This window comes from Primulina tabacum, chromosome 13 (genome assembly GCF_025594145.1).
Source record: "Primulina tabacum isolate GXHZ01 chromosome 13, ASM2559414v2, whole genome shotgun sequence".
Classification (NCBI taxonomy): domain Eukaryota; kingdom Viridiplantae; phylum Streptophyta; class Magnoliopsida; order Lamiales; family Gesneriaceae; genus Primulina; species Primulina tabacum.
The window spans coordinates 37700524-37726850 of NC_134562.1; the positions used below are offsets into that span (position 1 = coordinate 37700524).

Genomic DNA, 26327 nt, shown 5'->3' on the forward strand with positions numbered 1-26327 from the left:
TATTATTTTTTATAAGAATTAGTCCAATTTCATAGATCTTAGCTGGGTGAATGCTTATCGTGGATAGATCTGGCTCCAATCGAACCTGACTCACTGACTTGACATTTTATCCAAGAGAGTTTTAGATATTAATCTTTGTTATTTTGGTTAGTATCATTTTACTACTTTTATAAATTTAACTATAATAATTTATTTGCATATTTCTTCACTATAAAAAGATGAATAAACGTATATAGAATTTCATTCCATGATACATTTCCCCCCTCCTAACGACATTTGGGGATTATGTTTACGAATTATTACAATATTAGGAAACATTATGTATCTCTCAATCGGTGACGTATTTCGGGAAAAGTTATAAAAGAAATTCGTACGATGTTTGATTCAATTCTTATTTTAACATGGTGTCTTGTAATATTTTATAAATGACAGATGGATATAATATAAAAGTTGATTATTTGTATCAAACTAATATCATGTAAAAAACGATTTTTTTTTAATGACACAAGCATATAGATTGATGTTTTAAACTTAATTTCGATATGATTTTGAATATGAAAAATAGTATGGAAATCGAATTAATTTCGTTTTTTTTTTTTTAGTTGGGTAGAGTTTTGCTACCATCGGAGTCCAAGTTTTCGAACCTCATAACTCGTTTTAAACTTCAAGTGAGCTATAAATTATTGTCAAGTGTGATTTCAAGATTTCTGAGCATTAAAACTCGTTCCAAACTTCAAGTGAACTATAAGGCTAGGTTTGGTACGAGAGATTAGGTGGGTTTATAATTTTTTAACCCACCTAATCCAATGTTTGGTAGGATTTTTATTTAACCAAATCAATTCATCATGTAAATGATTAAGTTTTATTAACTGGAATAAAATAACAACTCCTCACCCCAATGATTATTTATCCAACTCTTAATTCATCCTATTTTTTCAATTTTACCATTCTCCTATATCCAAACTCATAACCACTTCCCGCCGCCGACCAGCGCCGCCGCCCGCCGACCACTGCCAACTGCCGCCGCCGTCGATTTTGTCAATTCATCAAAAGATTCTTAATTATCTCATTCTTAACACTCATACCAAACATAATATTATTTTATCATTACATATTATATTTCTACTTCACTAATTCTTTTTATCATTTTTCTCTTAATTATTTCATAATTTTATCCTCCAACCTAACGTAACTTAACTGAATGTCGAGTTTGGTTTTACATGTGACTTGAAAAAATATTGATTAGTTCAAAATCCAAGCATCCATAGTCATCGCGAGCCCATTCTTGAAGCCCAATTTCAATAAATTCATTGTGCTACTCTTGGGACAACTGTGTGTGCCAATATCCGTCCATGGCCCAGCCCGGATGGTGAATGCTTCAGAGGCATCTAGAAATGTTCCAAGTACCTCCACATAAACGCTCATTCAGAACCCTAATTAGACATGAGCGCAGTTGTCGATTCTTTCTTCTTTGTACCTCTGCACTTGTTATCGTGTCCGTTTTTCTGAAAAACGGAGCTGAATTTTGTACAATTGGCGAGTCCTCTCATTCCCCGTTTCGTCTACTTTTGGATAGCAAGCTCTCATCCCTCGTAATCTATATATGTATCTATAATGAAAATTTTGCTACTCGATGCTAGCTGTTTCTATTTGATTGTGAGCGGGTCTAATTGGAAATATTGTGGCTTTGAGATTGAGATATAATTTGATTTTTCAAGAGATGGTTGTGGTCGTTGCTTTGGGAAGGACGGATTATTTTATAAATTCAGTTTTTATATGAAACATGGATTTTACTTATTCAAGCTTTTCCTGGTGTTTTTGAGCTGAGTTTTAACTGTGGATTGCCTTCAATCACTTATTTGTCGAAGCAGTGTTATTTTGTTTCTCTGTAATGTTATGAGAAATTGTTCACAGGAGCATATACGATCAAGTGGTTATTAGCCAGATGTGTACATCTAATGTTCCGATAGTTTGTGATGCGACTCCCTCGGAACAATGTTACTGATAGCTCTTCATTTTATGAGTCGATTATCTTTGTGCTCGTTTGTCATATATCATATATGTATAGGTATATATGTTGGGCTTGGGCTGTTGGTATCTGATACTTTGCTGCCTCATGTGAGAGGATATTTTTTTTCCTGAAGCAGTTTTAAACTTTATTTCCCCCACTTTTGTGAACTAGGAAACCATAATTAAAACTAAGGGAAGTTGTGTGTTTGTAAATTTTAGAAATGGTTTATTCTGAAATTTTTTACCACCCATCAGGTATCTTGCATAGTGATTACTAGTGATAATATTTTATTTAAATCTGCATGCTCTTCTATTTCCAAGATACTTCTCCATCTTCTGTTTTGTACCTTGCCAATTATTTTGCTGTCAGACCTGGAAAATGTAATTAAATTTTGTCCTCAATCGACAGCATCTTTATTCATGGTTCTGTGTTTCTTTCAGGTTCTTCCGCTCTTTTGCAGGTTCCAGTGTGTCAAAGCTGAAGCTTCTTTTATGTCCGAACAGGCCATTCTCTACTTGGGACTTGTTGGGTTGCTTGGAGAATATTGTCCTACATCAAAAAAAAAGAACCCACACATTTGCAATATCTTCGGCTGTATGTATCTTTTGTCGTTTCTGGAACACTTGGAGCTGTGTGGTTGCATCAGAGTTTTAACTGATCAGTCATTTCACGCTAAAAAATCTTTGGAGGATACTTTTTCACTGAAACCCAAGACTCGTTATCTCTGACATTAGGAGTGTTGTGTCAAAATAAATCGTACCAGAGCAAAGATGGCTTTGCAAAATATAGGTGCCAGCAATAGTGACGATGCCTTCTATAGGTATAAGATGCCCAAGATGATTACCAAGATAGAGGGCCGTGGAAATGGGATCAAAACCAACATTGTTAACATGGTTGACATCGCAAAGGCTTTGGCCAGGCCAGCTTCATACACCACTAAACATTTTGGTTGTGAACTCGGAGCTCAATCTAAGTTCGATGAAAAATCTGGGACCTCCCTCGTGAATGGAGCACACGACACTGCCAAGCTTGCTGGTCTTCTAGAGATCTTCATCAAGAAGTACGTGCAGTGCTATGGTTGTGGAAACCCTGAAACCGAGATCCTAATTACCAAAAATCAGATGATCCAACTGAAATGTGCGGCTTGTGGTTTTGTTTCTGATGTTGACATGCGGGACAAGCTCACATCTTTCATAGTAAAGAATCCTCCTGAAACTAAGAAGGGGTCAAAAGACAAGAAAACTCTAAGGAGGGCTGAGAAGGAGCGACTCAAGGAAGGTGAAGCTGCAGATGAGGAGCTGAAAAAGCTCAAGAAAGACACCAAGAAAAAAGGTTCTTTAAAGGATGGGCGGTCAAACGACAGCTCCAGCAGAAAGAAAGTAGGAAGCTCGGATGAGGAACACAATTCACCTCCTCGAAGCCTAACTGCTCAGCAGGAAGAGGATGCCCAAGATGATGATATTCAGTGGCAAACTGACACTTCAATGGAAGCGGCTCAACAACGCATTATAGAGCAACTTACTTCTGCCACAGCTGACATGGTGATGATTTCTACCAACGAAAAAGAGAAAAGGCCCAAGGCGACTGATCGAGCACATGATAGTTCAAGAACTGCTTTAGCCACCAAGGATAAGACTAAGACCAAGAATGGGAAGACAAATCATGAGAAACTTGTCGAGGGGATGAGAGAAAATATTAGTGGAATGGATGCTAACCAATTCCAAGCCTATTTAGGAACAATTTCGGGCTCTTCTTCTCAGGAAGTGATGACTGCTCTGTATGAGGCACTCCTGGAGGGTGTTGATAAAGGCTCTGCGAAGGAGATTGCCAAGAAAACAAGCTATCTTACTGCTGCTTTTGCTCACAATGAGAATTCACAATTGCTTTTGCTACGAGCTATTGAAGAATTCAGCAACAAGCCAAACCCATATGCAGCTAAGGAAGTGGCCCTTGTTTTGAAAGTTCTGTATGATGCTGACATCTCTGATGAAGAAAACATCATGCAGTGGTATGACGAAGGAATCGCTGGAAGCAACAGCGACTCTGCTCTATGGAAGAATGCTAAACCTTTCATTGATTGGCTCCAAAATGCCGATTCAGAAAGTGAGGAGGAATAAAAGGTTTGTTTCTTTTAGCAAGGAAGTGTCATTGTTGGTTTCACCTTTGAACCTTGTCACGTTTTATTTTCGCCTCTTCCTAATATTCTGTGGACTGTCATGTATGTTTTGTATTTTGTACTATTCGGACAATCTTAAACTATTACCATTATATATATACATGTCCTCGGCAAGGCAGTAAATGCTTCGCCATGATATAAATAGGCACCAAAATTCCAATGGTCATTGAAAGAACATTGGAGTGTTCAAGACAGGATGATGAAAAGTAATATAAAAAAATGTCCACATTTTCTCTTACTACTCAATTCAAAATTATAACTGCAATACAAGATCAGCATTGAAATATAATTTTTTTATAAATAATTTATAGTCAATGGAATGTAAGTATTAACCATCGTTTTTATGTTTTTAAGATTTTCAGTATTTATGCATAGTGTTATATGATATCAATTTAACGTATTATTCTTAATTATTTATATTTATATATTATACTTGTTTACAAGTATAATATAAAAATATATATCAACTAATGAGTTAGAAAAACACTTCAATGATATCTATCTAAACATATTTTATTAATTAAATTTTTTTTGTTTATTTATCCAAACATAAATTAGCACAACTTTTACTTAAAAAGCACTCTTAAAATTAACTTTTAAAGCAAAAATCTTTTGAAACCAAACGCACTCGATATTTTCCCGTTTAGAAGAGAGATTGTAGATTCAAATCCCGCACCTTTAATATAATAATATGTAAATAAAAAATCATCTTCTTTAAAGGCATGCAAAACGTCTCGAAAAAAGATACAGCGAAATGGACACAAGTACGGATGAGTAAAATTTTTGTTAAATCGAATTAACCGATCAAATTGAGTCAATTTTGAAACTCGGTTCGGTTATTTCGAAAAATTCGATTTTCAAATTTAAAAAATTCGGTTATATCGGTTAATTAAGTTCGGTTACGGTTTTCAAAATTTTGAAATCGGTTAACCGAATTAACCGATATAATAAATATTATTATTTAATAAATATTTTTTAATTTTAAATTTTAAAATCGATATAATATGTATTAATTGTGTTCAAACAAAACTTATACATTTGTGATGTATGTGATTTTATGTTTTTATGCACTTGTATAGATTGTAGTATTTAAGAAAAATTACATATATAATTAAAATTAAATCACAATTTTTTTTTAAAAAACTAATCGGTTAATTCGGTTCGATTTTCATCGGTTATGAAAATTAATTCGGTTGGTTCGGTTATGGCTAAATATTTGGGTTCGGTTCGGTTATGGTTAATTCGGTTCGGTCGATAATTGAACCGACCGAATGCTCATCTCTAAACACGAGGACTTCAGAATTTGTTCGCATCTTGTTGTAATATTAATTGTAGTATATATTTCGAAATTTATAGTAGCTATACAAGCAAATTTAGTAAAATATGCGTATAAATATTAAAAGTAGTGAGTTGCAATTAATTCCTTCAAATACATGTAAATGCGAAATTTATAAGTATTCCAGACTGACACTGTTTTGCGCTTCAATTCATCGAAAAATGTAGAAGCCATGATTGTGGTGTAATTTAATTCAAACAATCGTTAATTATGTTAATGGTCGTGTTCCAGTGCAAGGTAAGTGATGGCGAGGTTTTCTGCTTCTGGCGATGAAGATGAGCGAGACGAGCGGAGGCACGCATCCAAGAAACCTCGGACCTCCACTGCCGATTCCGGTGAAAGCCCATTTCGTTTTCCCTGCTCTCGACGACGAGTACCGATAGATTTCTACGAGGAAAGCGAGATGGAGTCGGATCGTTTGTCGCCGGTAGAAGAACCAGATGAAGATGAAGAAGGAGAGGAGGAGGAATATGATTATGAGGAAGAAGTAGAAGAAGAAGAAGAAGAAGAAGAAGTGCAAGATCAACAGAGCGGAGATGCTCCGGCGCATGTTACCGTAACCCTAACGGACCCGGATGTACTGGATTGCCCCATCTGTTTTGAGCCTCTCAGCCCTCCGGTTTATCAGGTTTCTTTTTCTTCTTTTGCTTTCTACTTTTTAGAATTTATCGTTTCTTTGTCCATTGAATATGTACTGGGTCCGTTTGCTTTGAAAAAAAAAAGGAATTAGTTTCTTTTATGTATGCAGTGACGATCTGAGAAGCGGACGAGTGGCCAAATTGAAAAAAAACCAATGAACCGTGTATCTATTTTTTTTGTAAAGGTTCAATTTTTACCCCAAAACATATTGAATCATCTGTATTCGTGAATGACTATTAGGAATCTTTTTATATTTTGAAGGTGCTTTGGAGCCGGAGCAATTGAAATGGTTTCTATGCTTTTTCAAATTATATGCAACAATCTGAGTCAAGTTAGAATCAGTATCGTAACTAAGAGTTATTGGTGAAGGCTGGTGATGAATTACTATTTCCAGTGTGTTGTGGGAGATTATTATCCGTGAACGTGAAGTTGATTATTTCACTTGGTTGGATCTTATTTAGCAATACGAGCGGTGTAATATGTTGAGGTCTTTATTGGCTTTAGAACTAAATTCCACTCGTTGCAAGGATCTTGTCAAGATGGTTGAAAGGGTATTTGTCCAAAACCGTGCTACCCCACATTAAGGCACATATCTTTTATAAAACCAAAGAATGAGCTAAAGAAGAGAAAAAAACACGAAACTGAGAGAAAAGTTCCAAATTGCAGCCATACTCTATGGTGTTTAGTCTTCTGTTTGCTTAAAATAAGGCGTCCATCTTGGCTTGCACCTGTGAGTTTTGTGCCTTTGCTTCATGTTGGACTGATATATAATGAAGTTATAATGGGACAACTCCATCCCTCACCCACTTGTTGTATATGAAACATTGCATTTTTAGACTGTCTTACTAAAGCTTTTCAGTGATGAATTTGGACAACTGATTTTCTTGGCATGTTCATGTGAAAATGTTGTCTTTTTGTCTCATCAAATTACGAGTGTCTTCTTTCCTCCAGCTAGATGATTCATTTTGGGTGTGTACCTTCTTTCCCTGTTGAAGGCTTTGAAATGTCTGTTATCATTTGAAAGTCCAAAACTCTGATTTGTTCCGGTTTTCCCAATTTTTGCATCAACTTCTGCAATGTGAAATTTTGTGTAGACTTTCTACAAGGTTTGTCCCAAATTATCATGCTTTCAGAACTCGAGTCTTTGTAGGTCTTCTAAAAGCTTGCACACGCTAATGATTCATAAATGTGAGTATCTTTATACTTGCAGTTGGCAGAACTGATAATTTGTGTTGATTTAATATAGTGTGAGAATGGGCATATATCATGTCCATCGTGCTGCATCAAGATGAAGAACAAATGTGGAACTTGTAGCAGGCCAATTGGGTACAGCCGGTGCAGGGCCATAGAAAAGGTTCTTGAATCGGTCAAAATTGCATGTATAAACAAGCAGCACGGGTGTGGGGAGACAATAAATTACAGTAAGAAGCATGATCATGAGAAAACATGCATTTACGCCCCGTGTGATTGCCCTTATCTTTCATGTACCCACGTTAGCATATCCAATAGCCTGTATACGCACTTTGCGACTGTGCATTCACATGCTTGCAAGAAATTTTTATTCAACACAGTATTTAGCATCACAGTGCAGACCAGTCAGCAGTATCTTTTCCTTCAGGAAAAAATGAGAATATACTTTTTGTCCTTGATCATACGAATGATTATCTTGGAAGTTTAATGAGTGTAGTCTGTGTTGCGCCAACATCATCAAAGAGGTCATTCTTGTACGATATTTCTGCAAAAGATGGAATGAGCTTGATCAGAGTAAAAACTGTTGCAGAGAACATGCCGAAATGTGTTGTGCAGCCTCGTGCAAAAAAGTTGTTCCTGATGCCAAAGGATTTCATTGCCTCAATCCGACTGATCAAGATAGAACTTATGATACAGAGTCTTGCAAAGTAAACGCATGCATTGTCTGCATTTTATTCTCTTTCAATGTATATCCAATGTTTAAATTAAGGTGCTGTAAACATATTTACTACTGATTACACACTTTTTATGTATTGATAAACATATATTTAAGGGTCTGAACTTTGTGTTCTGCAAAATGAAGTTGGATGTGTTTGTCCTTTTGAATATGTAGGTCTTATTCTGTTGTCTTTTTCCCCCATCGAATAAAAGGGCAACTATGCCATCTTTTGTTTTATTATATGTGATATTTACATTTCGTGATTAAAAAAAAAACCAATTTTATGGATTTGTTCCTTTTTCTTCATTTGTAAAGAACATTATGCACCCTCAATTCCTTTCTTTAAACAATTGATTTAACCTTGATGCAAAAATTTATATATTATATACTTTTCGAACGTATATACGTGATTTATAATTTAATATAATTTATAAAATAAAACAAATTAAAAATACATTTCACATATTTCACAAAATAATAAAGTTGAATTTTTTATGATATAAAAGTAACATTAAAATAATAACCTTCCGAAAAGATAAACCCAACCAGGCCCGTGACCACATGTTGCACGTCTGATGCAGCTATCCTCAAGGAGAGGTGGTATATTAATATCGTCTTCCTTACTCGGTGATGTTCAGAATGAAATTGGAAAGACTTTCTTGCCCATCCATAACCTTGTGTCCTATAGCACAATTTTCAGTCCACAAATAACTCTCCCCCATGGAAATCTAGCAGGCAGGAGGCGGGGAGTGGTGGGACAGACGTTCAGAAACAATAATGGGGTGCCCTTTGATGGAACCGAGAAATTTCAACGGAACTGATTGAGTCCATTATTACTTTTGTGTGATAAGATATGGCGCTACTAATCTCTCCAATATCTCATCGTTGCACGTTTTCAACCTAAGACCAGCACCGTATTCATCCATCATGGCTTGGACATGGTGGAATGTCGATGAGGAAGAGGAACCTTGTGGTTGGAATGTCTTACTCTCTTGATGATGCTCTTTCGTCTTCATATATGGTGGGGCAACTTCACGACCCTCGGTCTCTATTTTTGCTAGCGGAGAGTTCTGGTTACTCATTGGCCAGTTACTATACTTCTCTTGGTCTCTTCATCATCTCAGTTCCCGGTCTGTGGTCCCTCATCAAACGTTCTGTCAAATCTAAGGTAACCATATTTTCTTGTTCCTTTTCCGCATGGCCCTTGTGTATGCTTATGTAATAGAAGGATCGAAACATAATACTCGAGCTCTTATGGTATCAGCTTTAGTTTTTAGCAAAGAGGCAAATCACTCTTAAGGGTTCCCTATAACCAAATAGGCTAAAAATATGTTGTAATTTTGTTAATTTTCTGGATGAAATTCCAGTTTGATCGACATTTTGCTCGGTGGATGGTATTTTTGACTTCGCTGTAAGCTCAGGTTGTGCAGAAGACATTTATTGGAGAAGGGGAGGTGAAGAAGGCGCCTAACCAAGTGGCCGCAGAAATTCTTTCATTCTTTACCCGAAATAGTTTTTCAGTGGTGGACCGGGGCGAAACAATAGTGTAAGTCACTCACCCCACATCCATCTGAAAATTTTCTTGTTTGTATGGTTATTAATGGCACGTAGGAAGACTATTTCAAGTTCTGTCATGCAATGCAAGGATTTTATCTGTCTCAAATTCTTTGTGTTATTCATCTTGGTTTATAAATATAATAAATTATCGTTCATTTTTAGATTCGAGGGAATGATGGCTCCAAACCGTGGTCAAGCTGCTCTTCTTACTTTCTGTACCTGTATAAGTCTAGCAAGTGTTGCCCTCGTTCTTACAATAACGTTTCCGGACATAGGAAACAATTGGTTTTGGATTACCATACTGAGTCCCCTTGCGTAAGTGCACTAGACTCCCCTCATTATTCGAGTCGAACATGAAATCCCTTAATTAGAAAAAACTGATACATACTAATAGAACAGAGGTGCGTATTATTGGACAAGAGCATCGAGAAAGGAGCAGATCAAGGTGAAAATGACGGTGGCCGATGATGGATCTCTGTTGGAGGTTATCGTACAAGGCGATGATCAACAGGTAGAGGAGATGAGAAAAGAGCTGCAACTGAGTGAAAAGGGAATGGTGCATGTGAAAGGTATATTTGAAAGATGAAAACGTTGAGAAATTCTTTTGTTTCAACAATTTTGACACATCTTTGCTCTTATATTTGGTTGTAATATCGTGCAATTTTGAATTTCAACTATTGCAGTGAAAGATACGTGAGATCCAAAATAAAAGGATTTATATGGTAGTCGCCCAATGTTCCAAGAGTAGGTTTGGATCAACCTTTCCGATATTCACAATAAAAAGTAATATTTTTAACATAAAAAGTAATATTTTTTCATGGATGACTCAAATAAGATATTCGTCTTACAAAATACGACCCGTAAAATCGTCTCTCACAAGTTTTTGCTATGTTCCAAAACTCGAGTACCGAAAATGATACCATACCTAAACAAGCATTTTAAAATTTCAACGAAATATATTGAATAAGTCAAGCATACTTTAAAAACTCCCATCGAAATTTTACAAAATTGTATTTTCATCGAGTTTTTTTTTACAAAAATTCGACTTTAAGCATATTTATTTATTATGATGTTTTTATCCGACAAAATGAAAATATATTTGTAACAACTTTAAACGTTCATGAACTTTTGAATATATATCCGATTGGTCTATATAAAACGTGGAATCCGCAAGATAATCCTCCAATTCATCATAATATAGAACCACCACGTATTAATTAAAGTTTATAAATAAATTAGTAATATATAATATACACAAGTTACGGACTAATATGACAAAAGATTGTAAGTTATTGACTGATTTGAATAATATTAAATAGTCAAGGACTATGTTGCAATATCCCTTCTTTCCCTAATTAATAAGTTATTTACCTGTAAAATTTTCACCTTTACTTGAGCGATGCTGCTATCGTCTTCTCAAATGCTCCGGCGCTTCTGCTGCTTCAGCGCCGCCGCGTCTTCTCCCTCAACAATCACCGAGTCTTCATCATCCGTTTTTCATTCTCACAAAAAGTGTCTCGTTTTCTCAGTTCCCCTCAGGTACGCACCACCCCACTCTTATCTTGATATTTACGCAATGCACTTTTAAATTTGGTGATTCAATGCATATCAGTGTGTGAAAATTTGCGTTTTTTGGAAAAATTATGGACAAAGTTTGAATTTTTTTATGTTAGCTGGCGACTTCCCTGCTTGCCACTGAATGTGGATGGATAAATCTACTGATTGGTGCTAATTAAATGCATTTCAGGTCTCTGCTTGTGTTCTGGACTCTCTTTTAGGTGCTGCTTCTTCCCCAGATCCCTTATTTCAGTTACCCATATTCGTTTGAAGGGCTGCTGTTTAGATTCTCTCTTTTCCTTAATTTTCTACAATTTTTTATGAAGATCTATGGGGAAATGGTGGTCGAGTTCTCCACTAACGGAGAATATAAGTAGGTTTTCTGCACTGAATGTTAGTCCTGAACACCGTTCGACAATCACATTTTTTTCGTACCCAGATGTGTGGGTCTATGTGATTTATGGTATAACATTTTACCCAAATTTTGGAAATTTTGCAAAGTTCCATATTGTATGCATCATGATATGTTCACGTGTCCCTATATATTAGCTAGTTGTGGACAGGATCTCAATATGAAGAGAATATCGTCTAACTATATTGTGACCTTGGTCCTATGACCATTTCGTGGAGATATCGGATGTAAATACATTAACTACATTTTGAAATGGTTCAGATTGCAGCAAGTTTCACCCAGCCTCCTTCTCTAAGAGATAGGGGTAGAAAGGTGATGCCTTCTCCAGTTGCACAACATGCTCTAGACAGAAATTTCCCATCTGATTTTATTTTCACCTCTGTGAAAGCTGGTGAGATATGTATGTTCTTTAAGTATTTATTATATCACTTCTCTGTCTCCATGTTATTTCTTTTTTGTAGCTCTGAATTATAGTTGAACGCTCACAACTTATTATTTAGATATAAATTGGTATTATGTAGTTACTATTGATAATTTTTTGAGAGAACCTGTCAATGGTCTCGAAAATTAGTAGCTACGATTCTTACGACCTGTGTAGGTAATTTCTTAGATTTAGAAAAACCTGAAGATTCTTATTTTAAGGTGAAATATAACTGGTGTATCTGGGAATAGGATATTAAGAAGTAAAAGAGGGAATTATACGCTTTTTACAATGGAATCCAAATCCATGATGGCAAAAGTTCTGTATTAAGCATTTTGATTCTTGTGACATGTGAAACCTACATATTTATATTACTCTGAATTAAAGGACTCGTATATTCATGGTACGACCACGCAGGAACCTTTTATTTCCAGTTTTAGAGCTCTGGAGCCTGACCTTTGCATCACTGCTGCGTACGGGAATATTTTACCTAGTACATTCCTTAAGACACCATCTATGGGCTAGTGAAACAATTCTGTCCAAGAATTTTAAGTGTTTGGACAGGAAAGTTGATGCTTCCTCTATTTATGACATTGTTTCGCATGATTGGAAGGTGTTCCATACAGTAATGTAACTATATTTATCTCCGCCTAATTTCTTCGTTTAGTAGAATGTTTGCTAATGTTAATGTCATAATGAAGAGACATGCTAGCAACCTTTAGATGTGAGAGGTAGATGTAGTGATGATGGAAGTATGAGCCTGATCTACTTTTCAAAATATGTTTTTTGTACTACCGAGGGATGCATGGTGTCATTCGACTAATTAGTCTTTGGCAAGAGGCAAATGTACTGGGGGGTGGGTGGTTTCAATTCTAAACATATCAAAAAACACATTAATTTTTTTTTTAAAACTGTGCTTAGAGAACATTTTTTAAAAATTACTTTTTAAAAAAGTTTACAAAAATCTTGTTCAAACACATAATTTAAGATTTTTTCAGTTACAAAACACTTAAAATGTTTTTAAAGTACATGTCCAAACAGAGGTTGAAATAAATGTTTGTTAGATTTTGTCTGAACCTGTTGAATTATATTGGTGCAAGTATTTTAGGGGTGAAAACTGTGGAAGTGAACAGTACACAGAACCGGGTAACAGTTAGGGGCTTCATCGATCCAATTAAAGCGTTGAAAAGAGTAAAAAACACAGGAAAAATGGCAGAATTCTGACCTTATATTCCATACAATCTTGTTCAATATCCTTACATATCTCACGCATATGACAAAAAGGCCCCGGCTGGTTTCGTAAGAAACTTGGTGCAGGCATCAGTGGCAGCCCCAAATGCAACTCATCGGGTAGAAAGAATCATGTATCTCTTCAGCGACGATAACCCAAATGCTTGCTCTATAATGTGAACATATCAGAGCCTGATTAGTGCACTCTTTCTTGTGGAGTTGGTACTTTGCAACCTGTTTTTTTCCATCTTTTTTTGAGGAGCAAAAACCACTTACATGATAGACTCAATGAGATAGATAGAATTAATGGTTGATCACTCTCTGAAAACAAATCTTTTAAGATATCCAAATCCCAACCTCCACCCTCGATATTACGCAAAGAAGATATTGCTGCCTTATCCAAACCGGGATTGAGCATGTACGACAACCAAAGATTCCAAATTTTGTTTGTTGGCCCGAACCATCCGTAACCTTGCCCCATTACGAATCAATGCTTAAGAAGAAAACAGACTCCTCCAAACATAACTTGGAGCTAAAATGAGCTTATACCGTAAAAAGTGGTTATAAATCATTAATGCTAGCTTGACAGTTTTTTTTTTCCTTAATTTTAGCCTTTTTTCAATGTGAAACGAAAATAACACCAACTTGTGTAAATACTCCCACTAAAAAAAGACATAAATTGCCAAAAATCGAAAAATATAAGAATAAAACTGAAATATAATAACAAAAAAACCAAAATTAAAAATAAATAAATATATAAGATTAAAAATACAATTTTCCCTAAAACTAATGATCATATAGAAGATATGAAAGTGAGAGAGAATTATTTTCACCAAAGAGATTGAAAATGAAATAGAAATCCATAGCTTCATTCTCAGAATTTGGTAAACATAAAACCAGCCAAAGGGTTCGATGAGTTGGTAGCACATAAATTGGAGGGTAAATTTTGGAATATTATTATTCGCATTTCAAGTATGCGAAAATGAAGCCACCATAAAAATTGAGAGGGGGATTATTCTTCCCTTCTGGATTAAAAAAATATTGAAATTATAAGTATCAACAATGAGCACAGAAAAATGCGAGAATAATCTCAGTTGTATGTCTCAGCTGTGTAATTGATTTTTGGGTTGCGAATATCATCTTGACTCTGAATCAGACGAATCTCCAAACTACTAGTCTCGCAATCATGTCCAGCCCTTTTATAGTCATTCAGTGTCCTAGCCAGAAGCGCCTGCACCACAGAAAAGATCTTAGACGAGTATACCTCAGCCAATGCTTTTCTTTCTGTATTATTTTTCATTCTTTCTGATTTAGATACTAGCTACTGAGACCCTGTTAAATTTCTTCGTGGTTCACTACCGGTATTGAGCTTTTCACCTACATATATGTATATTTTCCATCCAGAATACAATGGTCCTAGTTGCACAACGATAGCATGATGCCTACACAATTAAGTACTAACTTACCTGCAAGCTTGACACGGAGAGCTCTGCTGCTTTGTTAAGATTGTCAGGATATTTCTGCATAAGGAGAAAAAAAAATAATCAATTCTGCCTATGAAATGAGTCAAAAGACCCAAGCTAAGTTTCGTCTAGCATTACATTGCTCCATCCAAGTAACAGGGCAGTCATTAGATCTCCAGTTCCCTGCAAGCAACATAAGAATAAAAAAATTAGTTAGTGAGCAAAACAAAGAAGCAAGTACCCACGAGGAGGCCTAAAATGAAATCAGCATTTTGTTTTTTCAAAAAATTATCCAATTCTAATACTTCTTCACTCAAACTAATAAGATCCATTGCTCGAGGGCTTTGTAAACAAAATTTACCAGCATAGGGATTCCTCACAGGTTTAAACCACACACATGGAATGCACAGGTAGAGAGAGCAAGAAGATTTCAAGAAAAAAAATCAATAACGACAACATTTTCACAAAAAAATTGAAATCTAGAGGAGAAAAATAAGGTTCATCAAGAAAACTTGAAAGTTTCAACTGCATACCGTGAAATAAACAGGAATCTTGGGAATCAAAATCCTGAACTGTGCAGGAGGTTGACCCTGTCATCATCAAAGCTTAACTGAATAAAAAAAATTCGCACACATAAAAACCAAACTGCGAATTACCATACCAAGTTGTAGACAACAGCAGTTTGGGCACAAGTAAGGGAACTAGTTATTCCATCCATTTTGTCTTGCGTGCAGACGAGAAAAAGAATTTTTAACCAGAGTTGTACTTCTCCTTACCTTCTCTTTCTGATGACTGCCAATCAGAAGAAGATTCCCGTTTATATTGATGCTTGTTATGACGACCTAGAATACAACATTATGTTGAGATATCGTAATTGATATTATTAAGTCAAGCCGCAGATTTCGACTTGGCTGATAAAAGTTACCATTAACCAAGCAATGACTTGATGCTTTAAAACCCAAAAAACTAAATTTTCTCAGAGTTAAGAAACATATGAACCTTTGAAGGTCCAGCAGTATGAAGGATGTTGCAAGCTTCTCTGCCATCTTGTTCAGATACAATCCTGATTATAACCAATGGAGAAGTAAAAAAGAGAACAATTCAATGACCAGACAGACCTGGGGGAAACAAAAACTAACACAGTTCATCAATCCAGACCTGATATTCAGCCGTCGACACACACACGGCTAACGAATAACTAGTTCTTCTATCACGAATAAGTGTGCAATTGAGAAACTCCATTTCACAAGTTTTTCAGTTACAAAATTTCATCCCATTAAATATGGTAAGTCAGATGAAATCTGAAGACTAGCAGACACTCTATTAAAAAGCCTCAATTAATTAGTACCTGAAACCAGTCAAGAGTTCAGCCTCAAATTGGTTGGGAGTCAACATTGAAGCGACTGGGACAACCTAACCAGAAAGAGAACATAATAAGTTTCCATTACTATGTCCTACCACTAAATAAAAGATATAGCAATTTAAGTCAAATAGATTATTTATTTGACAGGATCTGAATCTTCTTTCTCCTCCTAATTTTCCCACATACATACAGATATGAGCGTCACCCATTTCAGATCTAACGAACAGCATGCTAAGTCTCTAGGGCAAAGTTCATTTTACAAAAAATGATCAACTTCACACGACAATGTGTGCTTTGTAATAGTAAAATTAAGTTAAGCAAAAGCTCGGCCACGCATCAAAAGGAAGTTGAAAAAATGACAAAAAAAGTACGACAAAATGATCTAGAACATAGACGCTTTAAGTTGAAGTAGTTGCAACTTTTCATGACACCTAGTCAGATCAATACCAGATATCAGAACTTGGCCTGTCCAATTTCCTTGGATTGATATTAATATTGGCCAAAATTGAGAGGCTATTTTCTAAGTTGAAATATGAAAACATAAATATCATTTTTCTTCTGCGCTTGAAGGAACAAAAAGCAATACAAAATAAAGTTGCACCTCAAGTGTTCCATTTGAAATAGTTCAACAACTTCCCAAACAAAACAAAAGTTATTTACTCAAAAAGTCACTGGATAGTCATACCTAAAAATTTAATCCTTTTAATTTATTAAGTTTATCATCAATTCACACTAAATTACAGAATCTGAGATCCAGGTATTCGATAAATTGACCTGAAAGATGAACCGGCATATCATATGACCAGGTTGATACCTGGATGGAATTCATAACTATGATGTAAATTACAAATTAAAAAATCTACTTCCAAATTAGACCACAAGAATACCTTCTCCCGATATACAGATACCAATTCTTGTGGAACGTAAAGCTTTCCTTCATCACCCAACACTGGATCACAAACTGAGAACAAAGGTCTGTTCATTAAACAAATCAAATTTTATTTCTAAACCTAATCCACATCTATATTGAAACTTATGAGTCATGATCATGACACCCAATGTATAGAGTCCCCATGGACACCAGTCCAATATAGATGGTAAAAATTACAATGAAAAGCACAGACTCATCCATGATTCAGCAAAAAGTAGTCGATGCCATAGTTATAAAGGCACAATGTGTATTACACCGCACATGTTCATGGAGCCTAGGCTCAAAGCAAGCCAAGGTGTATACCTTATCGGAGATTCGGAGTGTGGCTGGGGCATGCATGTTTAATAAATATATTTGTAAATTTGGCTATAGGAAGAAAATTTTGCCCTATGGTATCTGATATATGATTCACAAGTCATTGAACAGTAATACAACAAATGTTCTTCAGAGCTCAAGAAAAAACGAGTTGCACTGGATCGTATTTAAAATATACAATCATCTCATGTGAGGCATCCTTAAAAAGCACCTTGAGCCTTTAAGGTGCCCCAAGATGCATGCTGCAAGCCCAAGGTGTGTGCATTAAAGATGTGAGCCATGGCATGACTCTTAACAGCAAAGGCAGAGGCATCGCTACCCCTTGACCCTGGATGCACGCCTTGTGGATTTTTAATAATTATAGCAGATGCCCATTGCAGCAGAGCGAGGAGTCAATAATTTTTGTCGTACTTAGAACAATAAAAAAACTTAACAGCTTGTACCTTTCACTTACCAAATACGAGTCCAGGGTTGATAGACCTAAGTTTATCCACAACTTTTAGTACTGTGTTTAAGAAGGAAACTGAACCAATGTAACCTACAATACGCAAATAATTGTTGACGCGAACATTATTGCAGAGTAGACAACAAAATGAAACACTAAAACAAGATAAGTTAAATACAGAGAACTGAAAACTTATCAGAAACAAATTAAAGATTCATATAGAATTTGAAACAAACAAATGGGATAACTACGGACATGATATAATGAGAGAAGTTTATAATATCAAGATTCCATTTCCTGTCAATTATATCTTGAGTAAACTTAAATAATGAACCCTCCACAGTTTAAAATACAAAGTCACACAAGAACAATTAAGCTAGTTCTTTATGAACAAAATAACAGTTGTTAATATAAAACTGATATGCATAAAGAAACCTGTCAATAGATGTGTATAATACAATAATTTATTAGCTTCCAGGCCCTCTACTAAATCCCAGAGTTGATCTCCATTCAAAACCTGACCCTTGAAAGTAGGATAACCTGCAAAAACTTAAGTTCACTGAAACAGTTGTCTGAGTGACGAGCACAAACACGCACATCTTCACAAACGCTGTTGCACCATGTTTCAGGTGTCAGACCATTGATGAGGTAGTATAAGTAGCATGCCTGTATGGTTTGAGAACTGTACAGAATTGATTGGATCAACATCATAGCCGAGTAACTGCAAAGGAAAGACAGCTGATTTGTTCCCCACATACCCCTACGTTAAAGAATAACACAATAAGGACTAGGGTACGGAGCCAATATCTTCAAACATCATTTCTGGAAGAATACGAATAAAAATGATAGCAAACCACTGCCAAAAAATGCAGATTAAAACCACTAACACATCGCCAACATATATTTCTCCCAGAACAGATACTTAAGACACCCCTCTTTTACAGTCGCCAAAATCAGATCTTAACTCTAAAACAATAGCCCCCAACAAGCAGTAAAACATCATTAAAAAAATGAGGGCCGAAATAGAAACCTGAACAGTGTGAGACTGGATAGAAAGAACCCGACCAGTATCAGACGGCAAGACTAAAGCTAGAATGGGTGGAGATGCCATCCCGCACTGCTTTGTGCTCCTTCCAGACCTAATCTCATCATTCAAAAAAAAAAAAAAAAACAAAAACAAAAACCATGATCACAATAACCTAAAGATAAAGTATTTGTGAACATACATGATCAAAAACACTACCAGCTGTCATAAACAGAGAAATTTCACCTGAAACGGAAAGATACCGGATTGGTCTGGGTGGAAATCCAGCAATCAGTGGAAACTTGAGCATAAAGCAATCAACTGCAAAATAATAACAATTATTAGATGCATATAACTACCAGTCCACGAGCATATCTCTAGGTCGAACAACTAATACAGAACAATATAATACCGAGTATTAATATTACCTCAAAATGAAGAAATTGATGTGACCCTCGGGTTGCCGTCAAATTCGTGACTCCGAAATGCGAGATTGGGGATATTGATCCGGGAAGTTAACGCCAAATTCAAAGCAAAGATTTGAAATTGAGGTTATTGCATCACTGCGTACGAAAAAATGTACTTTCGTTAGTCCAACGTTTTCAAATAAAACTATTTTTATTTTTTTAATGATTTTTCGTCAGATAATAATAGCTTTATGTTTAAATTCGGTTGTTATTTTTTTTAAACACATTTGAAAATAAATTGAAAAAGAAATCTAATATATAATATATACTATCATATAGTAACTAGCTTAGTCATTTTAATGAAAGACAAAAACATATTTTTTTATCAAATAAAAATCATTATAACAATCTATTTTATTAAATTCAAAAATAACTAAATGATTTGTTAATCATAATTAAAAACTTAATATATTTTTTAAAAATTAATTACTTTATGAATCCATACACTCGAATTATTGCATGCATAAAGTGCTAATATGTATAATAATTATTTTTTGAAGAACCCAATGTCTCAACGTCTCATTCATATTTGCTTTTGTTCCGACTTCTTCAAACAGTTCTCCTATCTTCCACGATCATCAGTTGTGACCCAATTTTCTCGACGTGGAACCATGGGTTTGTCAAACTGCCAAAAGTCTTCTAGTCTAATGGACCTTTGATGTGCTTTGTCATAAAAGTTTTGGATAGGATCTGGTATTACGGACAAGTTTTGGATAGGATCTGGTATTATGGACAAGTTATACCATCTTATTCATAAAAATATCGACAGTGTAATAATATCTAAAAAAAATCAGATACTTTAAAAACTAATGTTTACTCCTTCAATTCTGGGGTGGCCATCAAAATCAAGAAAAGTCGCACCTGCTGTCTACCTTTTGTTCTCACGGCAAGCAAAGAAGAAGCTCAATTAAATCACATTAAATGATGAAATCCAAATTGGTTTTTTTGGATATCAAATATTACTATTATTTTGATTAAAATTTTGTTATGCTTTTTTTTTTAATTGAAATTTTTGTTATGTTTGTAAATTAAATTGAATACATCCGACAAATAATAGATGGTGCTTAGTGGAAAAACTTGTGATTTTTTTTACATATTTAAGTTTGATTATTTTGGATTTGAGATTTGACAAACTGTTTTTTTCTGTAAATTTGGTTTGGAAAGTTGAATTTGAATTATTAGTTCAATTATCATGTAAATTCAGTTTCACTAATTAATTTTTGATGAAAAATGAAGATGGTTTCCATTGTTGGATAAATAAATGCGTTTTTATTGACGATAGCCACAGCGCACGCAGACATCATCCTCACTGGCATTAATATTCCCACTTTAATAACATTATTGTCACCATATGATTTAATCTCAGTGGGAAGATATATTTAATCAAACTTGTTCCAAATCATCTGCATCGAGAAAAATAATTCATTTTATCACAAAACATATAGCATGTAATCCATGCTATAAAACAGTGAACGGGACCCTGTTTCTTGAAATTTTTGTCAGACACAGAGTTGTTGGACCATGGGGAACAACATAGGAGGAAGGAAAAAGGCAAAGATAATGAAAATTGACGGCGAGATTTTCAAGATAAAGACGCCTGCAACCGCCGTGGATGTGCTCAAAGATTATTCTCCGAGTTCCGTACTGCTTGACTCAGAGTCCGTGAAAAGGTATGGAATCCGGGCTCCTAAGTTACAACCGGAGGAGGAACTCAAGCCGAGGAGGATTTATTTTCTAGTGGAAATGCCCAAGTTTCCTTTTGAAACGATGGGCATAACTAGAAGGTCAAGATCTGTAGTGCATATGGGTGGTCCAGAAGAGCAGCTGAAACGAATGATGGTTGAGAGAAAGATCCAACTCCGATATTTTGTGTTCGCATTCTGGCTCGGTTCGGGTTAAGATGAGGTTGCCAAGGTCCCAGATCGAGAAGTTGATGGAAGAGAGTCGGAATGAAGAGGAGGCGGCTGAAAGAGTTCTTGAACTTGGTTTGCAAAGATGCAGAGAAGAGGAGGCGCAATAGCATTGAGGTGATTGGGTTCCAATTCGAAATCGGGTTCGCGGAATGGTAGTTTCATTGCAGTGAAGGGAGAAAAATGGTGTGCAAAATCCAGTACCATTTTGTCGAAAGAATCGTCCTGCTCAACAAGCATGCAAGTTGAGTTTCTGTTGGTTTAGTTTTCAAGTTATTTCTCCTTTTCGAATATACTGACAAAGGTGTACAGAATTGCAAGAATCATACGCCAAGAAATTAGACGTTGATTGGTACCCTGTCGATTGATAATTTTTTCTCCCACAAAAATTTGGCTATTCAATGTTTAAATTCAACCTCTAGAAATAGTTGGTAGAAGAATACAGTCAGGCTCCCTTTCTAATGCGTCAGGAAGTGATGAACTGCCTCGTGATTAGACAGAGCACGATTATAAAATGGTTATGGATTTCTTGACAACTAATTCACATTATATAGGATAGCCTCGTCGTACATTGAGTTAGGATTAAATTCGACAAAAATCACAAGAGATACATAGGCCATAGAATTCACCAAGAAACAAGCATCTCTTTACCGTTCTCGAACTCTTTTACTCATATCATACAAATCCGGCTGAAGCCTCATGTACATATCTATACCTTTCTCATCTAAATCTCCTCGTTACTCAGTAGAGTCGATGTAGCCCAGTTTTATCTCCAACTATTTAACTACTAATATCACAGTAACCATGGCAAGATAGTGTAGGACAAACTCAAAGAGATCATAGTACAAACTATACAAAATATTTATTTAGAAAAAGATCTAGTATTACCTCTATAATTGTCAGGTTAGGCTCAATGCCGCACTCAGCCACTGATGCATCAGTTGCTGCACTTCACACCGGTGTCACATCTTCTACCTCTAGCAAAAGGGTCTGCGACCACATAGATTACCTGCTATGCTTTGAAACCATTGATATTTTTATACTACACCATTTCTAAACGAAGCCAAGAAACCAAACTCGCCCTTTGCATTTAAGATCAACTAGTTATCACCACGATTCTGAAGTATAATAATCATGTACGTGCATTCTTTCTGCTTAAATGCATGCACGAAAGGGGGTATACCTAGATATGACAATGTCCACGGGCTATTTAGCTAAATATAAGACTAAACAAACTATACGAGTAGTTTGCTTTCCAGCACATATTAACCATCGCACAGCACTACAACAGAAACTAAGACAGATAGGGGCACAGAACTATTATTTCAAAATAGTAGTTACATCCACAAGCAGGAGTTTAATCAGAGAATTTTCATTTACTAGAACAAAGATTTACAACAGTGTCGATACAGCAGCAGTGTGGCATTTATATTGCAGTATTTATCATTTAAGCATTCGCCTCAACTACAAGAATCATATAAAAAAGGGTTAGAGTTTACAAAAATTCAGAAGGCGAGGTTGAATCTGGCTTCCCACCATCACCCAACCCACCAGGATGCTGCAAATTCTGCAAAACCTGTGGAGGTATAGGTATACTCCCCAATCCACCTCCCAAACCATCACTAGTCGACCCAAAGAACTGGCATACAAGCCTAGCCATTACACCAAGAATCTGCATTTGATTCTGGCAAAAATCAGCATGTATTTGCAAAATCTGTTTCTCATGTTCCATTTGCATTTCAACCATTCTTTCCCTCCATTTCATCTCTTCTTCCTCCCACTTCTCCTCCCATTTCATCCTCCGCCTCTTCTCTTCATCAAACTCCCTTTCCAAAAATCTCCTATTTTCGAAATCCCTCTTGGCCAACGATATGGCAATATCTTTAAATTCCATATCATTTCTGTAAATTTGCTCCTCCCTCTCCCTAAACCTCTTCTCCCTCTTCATATACCTCTCTTTCATAGAAGTCTCCTTATCCATAAACATTTCCTCTCTGTTCCACTCTCTGTCCCTCCTCTTTTCTTCCCTCCTACAAATCATATTCCTTAACTCCAGAACTTTAGCACCCACAATCTTTAAATTTTGTCCCTTAAAACCTTTAACTAAATCTTGATTCCCTAATCCGTTCCTCATTTCCTCACCCTCATCACTAGCCCCTAAATCAACCCTTTCTTCTTCTTCCTCCTCCTCCTCATCCAGCTCATCTTCATCCTCAATATCCTCACTACTCTCAATCCCATATCCCAGAAAATCAGAAACACCCTCTTCCCCAAATTTCCTCACGTGTCCCCCATTAGCAACATCTTTCACAATCACACCGGTATCAGGTGATAATTCTATGTCTCCAAACACTTCCTTGTACTTCAAAAAATTTTCCCAGTGAATTTCTCCATCACCCCAATTGAACTCGTTGCTAGAATTGATTCTGATCTTCTGCTTCACTCCTAGATACTGGTGCCGCATGTTTTGCACCTTGATTGATACATCACGCCAAGACCACTTGAAGGGGAAGGTGATTGGATCCTGAAGATGGTGCAGGGCGTTAACGTGGTCGGAAATCGGCTTGAATTTTTTCTCCCGGGTCTTGAGTTTGGATAGCGTGCCGGAGTTGTGGAGCTCGGAATATTTTGACAATAGAGTTTGTTCTTCCAGCTCGGACCACTTCTTGCGCTTCATGCTACGTTGTTTGAGAAAGATTTTGTCGGAGGATAGGTAGTAAGGCGGCGGTGTGGAAATGGAATATTCTTTTGGGCGTGGGCAATGGAGGAAGGTATGCGTTCGGACAAGAAACCTAAACTGCGCGTCTTATCGGTCTCACTCATGTGTCCAAGGGAGAGATATTTTAATTGGAGGCCGTTACACAAGCGTCTCCCAATCGTGTATAATTTTTAGATTTTTTTTTAATAATTAAATAAATTCGTATTATATCGAAAATAAACACAACAAAATTTTAAAATAACGTTTTTTTTTTTTACTGTTCAATAGCATAATATTGTGACCTCAATGTCATAATTCACAAAGCGGCCAAAAACTTAGGATAAAAACCTATACAGCTATTTAACTCTGTGGACGAGAGCCCGAAAGATGTTCGTACACGACGCAACAAGGAGAACTTCTATAGCAAATTGAGATGAATTAGTGATGGACGCCACAACATTAGAAGCATCTGTTTTCACATAGATATTTGGTCACAAAAAAAGATATGCGAATTTACTTTTTTTGAATTGCCAGCAACTCCACCATATCAACCAAAAAACACCAAGTAATCTAGTCGTTTGAGCAGAAAGAACAAACCCATTATCATCCCGCACAACAATTCTCACACCGATGTAAGGACTTCCTTGAAGAACCGCAACATCACAATTAATCTGAACTGTCCCCGGAGGAGGTGCACTCCAAACGTGGGAATGGTTTTGGAAGGAAGAAAACCCAATCTACAGCTTCATCTTTTGACTGAGAAATTATTGTCACCATATGTTGGCAGCCTGGGAAACAATATCCTTAAACGACAACACCTTTTCCTCAAAGATGAAATGATTTCTAGATGACCAAACACTAATAAAGTACTTTCAGCAGTCAGCACACATGAGAGAGGACATGCAAGAGAGATTGGTTAAATCATGAATGTAAAGTTAGCGTTTGAATTTATAAATTTCAAATCAAATTTCAAAAGGTAGTCCCGAAGAATCATAATGCATGCTAAATGATATTTTAAAATGGTTACGATGAAAATATGATATTTTTATGATATATGCAAATGCTGTATGATGTTTGTCGAAAAATGCTATTTTACGATTTTTTAAGGATACGATATTTTATAAATAAAAGGGAAAGAAAAAATATTTTGAAGGATGTGAATTGACTGTGACATAAAAAGATATGATTGAGGATAGCGCGAAGGAAAAGGCCCCAAAGAAAGTTCGTTTACAAGAGAAGGCCTCAGAGAGAGCCCGACTATCGTATTTTAATATTTGGACACGGCCCAGTGACGAGAGTTACCAACGCCCCGCCCCCAAGTACTTGGTGTAGCTAAGACTGATCAGTCGACCATATGGTAATATGATTACAGATAGTCACTTTAAAAGATCAAATTTCACCCAAAAATGATATACGATGATGAAAAGATTTATAATTAATTATTTATGATATGATATATGATTACGAGCTTTTACGTCAGCTTATTTTATTAAAAGATTATTTTAAAGTTGCATGTGCATGTATATATATTATTTGTTATGTATGTTTAAAACGTACTGAGTCATTAGATTCATTAGGTTTGATTGGTCGCAGGCGATGATGATTTTGAGGGAGGTAATGACGCTTGAGTGGATTGAGTTCGGGAGTACACTTCTGTGACTTTATTTTCCTCATTATATTAAGATTTAAAGTTTGAAGTAAAAGATTTTGAGGACTATTTATTTAAAGATTTTATGCTTTATTTTGAATTTTAGTAGTTGAATTATTTTAAAATTGAAGTACGATTTTGTGGTTGACGATTTATAGATTTTTATGCATTTGATTTTTTTAAATATTATTTATTTACATTTTTAAAGTTAAAAATAAGAGACGTTTCAGTGTGATAATGGTAATCTCGCTCAAAACTTTAATTAAACTCTAAGTTAGCAAATAATATTGCAAGAATGGTAACTAATTTTTTACTTATACGACTGGTTTAATGGTTCATGGATCATAATTTTGTGGGCATTTGCTAGTGCCTCATACTTAACTCGATAAAATTTCAGTTTACAACTTACAAGTACCCGGTGGTTATTTTAGGAAACCGCCATCCGGGTTGGCGAAATCATTTCTTCCGTGGTAGAAAAAGAATTGTTTAATAGGCCGAATCTGTTATATATGTTGGCAGAATGGTTATTCGTATCATCAGAACAAGTATTAAATGGATTAATTAGACCGAAACTATCTTAACGAGTTTGAGTTTCCATCATTTGTTTTAGAGTTGCAACGGGCAGGTTTTATAGGGTAGGGAATAGTACTTAAATTTATGATCAGTTATTCCGTCAATTGTGTTTATTTATATGTGATTCCGCCAATCTACATGGAGGTTTAATGTGTCTCCGTGTACGGGATTCATCGAAAAAAAAAAAAAAAATTGGCTTCACAATCTGTGTTTGACACAGGTTAGAAAAATAAAAGGCATCG

At 35.8% G+C, this 26327-nt stretch overlaps 5 protein-coding genes and 1 long non-coding RNA gene across 9 annotated transcripts; 5 read left to right on the plus strand and 1 right to left on the minus strand.

Moving 5' to 3' along the window:
* The first annotated feature begins 1382 nt into the window (after positions 1-1382).
* LOC142522198 (eukaryotic translation initiation factor 5-like) lies at positions 1383-4287 on the plus strand. 2 transcript variants are annotated; one of them, XM_075625373.1, is made up of 2 exons: positions 1383-1592; positions 2452-4287. In XM_075625373.1, the coding sequence occupies exon 2, from the start codon at positions 2782-2784 to the stop codon at positions 4126-4128; it is 1347 nt and encodes a 448-aa protein (XP_075481488.1). In that variant the 5' UTR covers positions 1383-1592; positions 2452-2781; the 3' UTR covers positions 4129-4287. The 2 variants fall into 2 exon arrangements, with proteins under 2 accessions (XP_075481488.1, XP_075481487.1); XM_075625372.1 differs by having other exon boundaries at positions 1385-1536.
* Positions 4288-5577: 1290 nt separating this feature from the next.
* Positions 5578-8990, plus strand: LOC142522349 (E3 ubiquitin-protein ligase SINA-like 7). Its single transcript, XM_075625676.1, is given in 4 exon segments — positions 5578-6151; positions 7409-7784; positions 7787-8060; positions 8653-8990. Coding segments are annotated over 4 exon segments (1062 nt in total). The 5' UTR covers positions 5578-5767; the 3' UTR covers positions 8681-8990.
* On the plus strand, positions 8714-10353 carry LOC142522351 (protein COFACTOR ASSEMBLY OF COMPLEX C SUBUNIT B CCB1, chloroplastic-like). Its single transcript, XM_075625679.1, has 4 exons — positions 8714-9239; positions 9493-9617; positions 9791-9943; positions 10028-10353. The coding sequence occupies exons 1-4, from the start codon at positions 9018-9020 to the stop codon at positions 10212-10214; spliced, it is 687 nt and encodes a 228-aa protein (XP_075481794.1). The 5' UTR covers positions 8714-9017; the 3' UTR covers positions 10215-10353.
* Positions 10354-10400: 47 nt separating this feature from the next.
* LOC142522352 (uncharacterized) lies at positions 10401-13080 on the plus strand. Its single transcript, XR_012814463.1, has 3 exons — positions 10401-11167; positions 11376-11988; positions 12436-13080. It is a non-coding gene; the product is annotated as an uncharacterized LOC142522352 (long non-coding RNA).
* A 147-nt stretch (positions 13081-13227) lies between these two features.
* LOC142522350 (pyridoxal kinase-like) lies at positions 13228-19393 on the minus strand. Of its 3 annotated transcripts, XR_012814462.1 has the most exons (15): positions 19218-19393; positions 19036-19110; positions 18796-18904; positions 18432-18525; positions 18201-18305; positions 17775-17858; positions 16962-17035; positions 16060-16124; positions 15711-15774; positions 15488-15553; positions 15245-15301; positions 14850-14894; positions 14715-14768; positions 13525-14479; positions 13228-13417 (listed from the first exon to the last, which is right to left on the minus strand). XR_012814462.1 is itself a non-coding variant. In XM_075625677.1 (14 exons), exons 3-14 carry the CDS (start codon positions 18874-18876, stop codon positions 14339-14341), a joined length of 930 nt encoding a protein of 309 aa, XP_075481792.1. In that variant the 5' UTR covers positions 18877-18904; positions 19036-19110; positions 19218-19393; the 3' UTR covers positions 13228-14338. The 3 variants fall into 3 exon arrangements, 2 of the variants coding, with proteins under 2 accessions (XP_075481792.1, XP_075481793.1); XM_075625677.1 differs by having other exon boundaries at positions 13228-14479; XM_075625678.1 differs by having other exon boundaries at positions 13228-14479; positions 19202-19393.
* A 1384-nt stretch (positions 19394-20777) lies between these two features.
* LOC142522113 (uncharacterized protein At1g66480-like) lies at positions 20778-21155 on the plus strand. Its single transcript, XM_075625266.1, has one exon. It carries the CDS (start codon positions 20778-20780, stop codon positions 21153-21155), a length of 378 nt encoding a protein of 125 aa, XP_075481381.1.
* The last annotated feature ends 5172 nt before the right edge of the window (positions 21156-26327 follow it).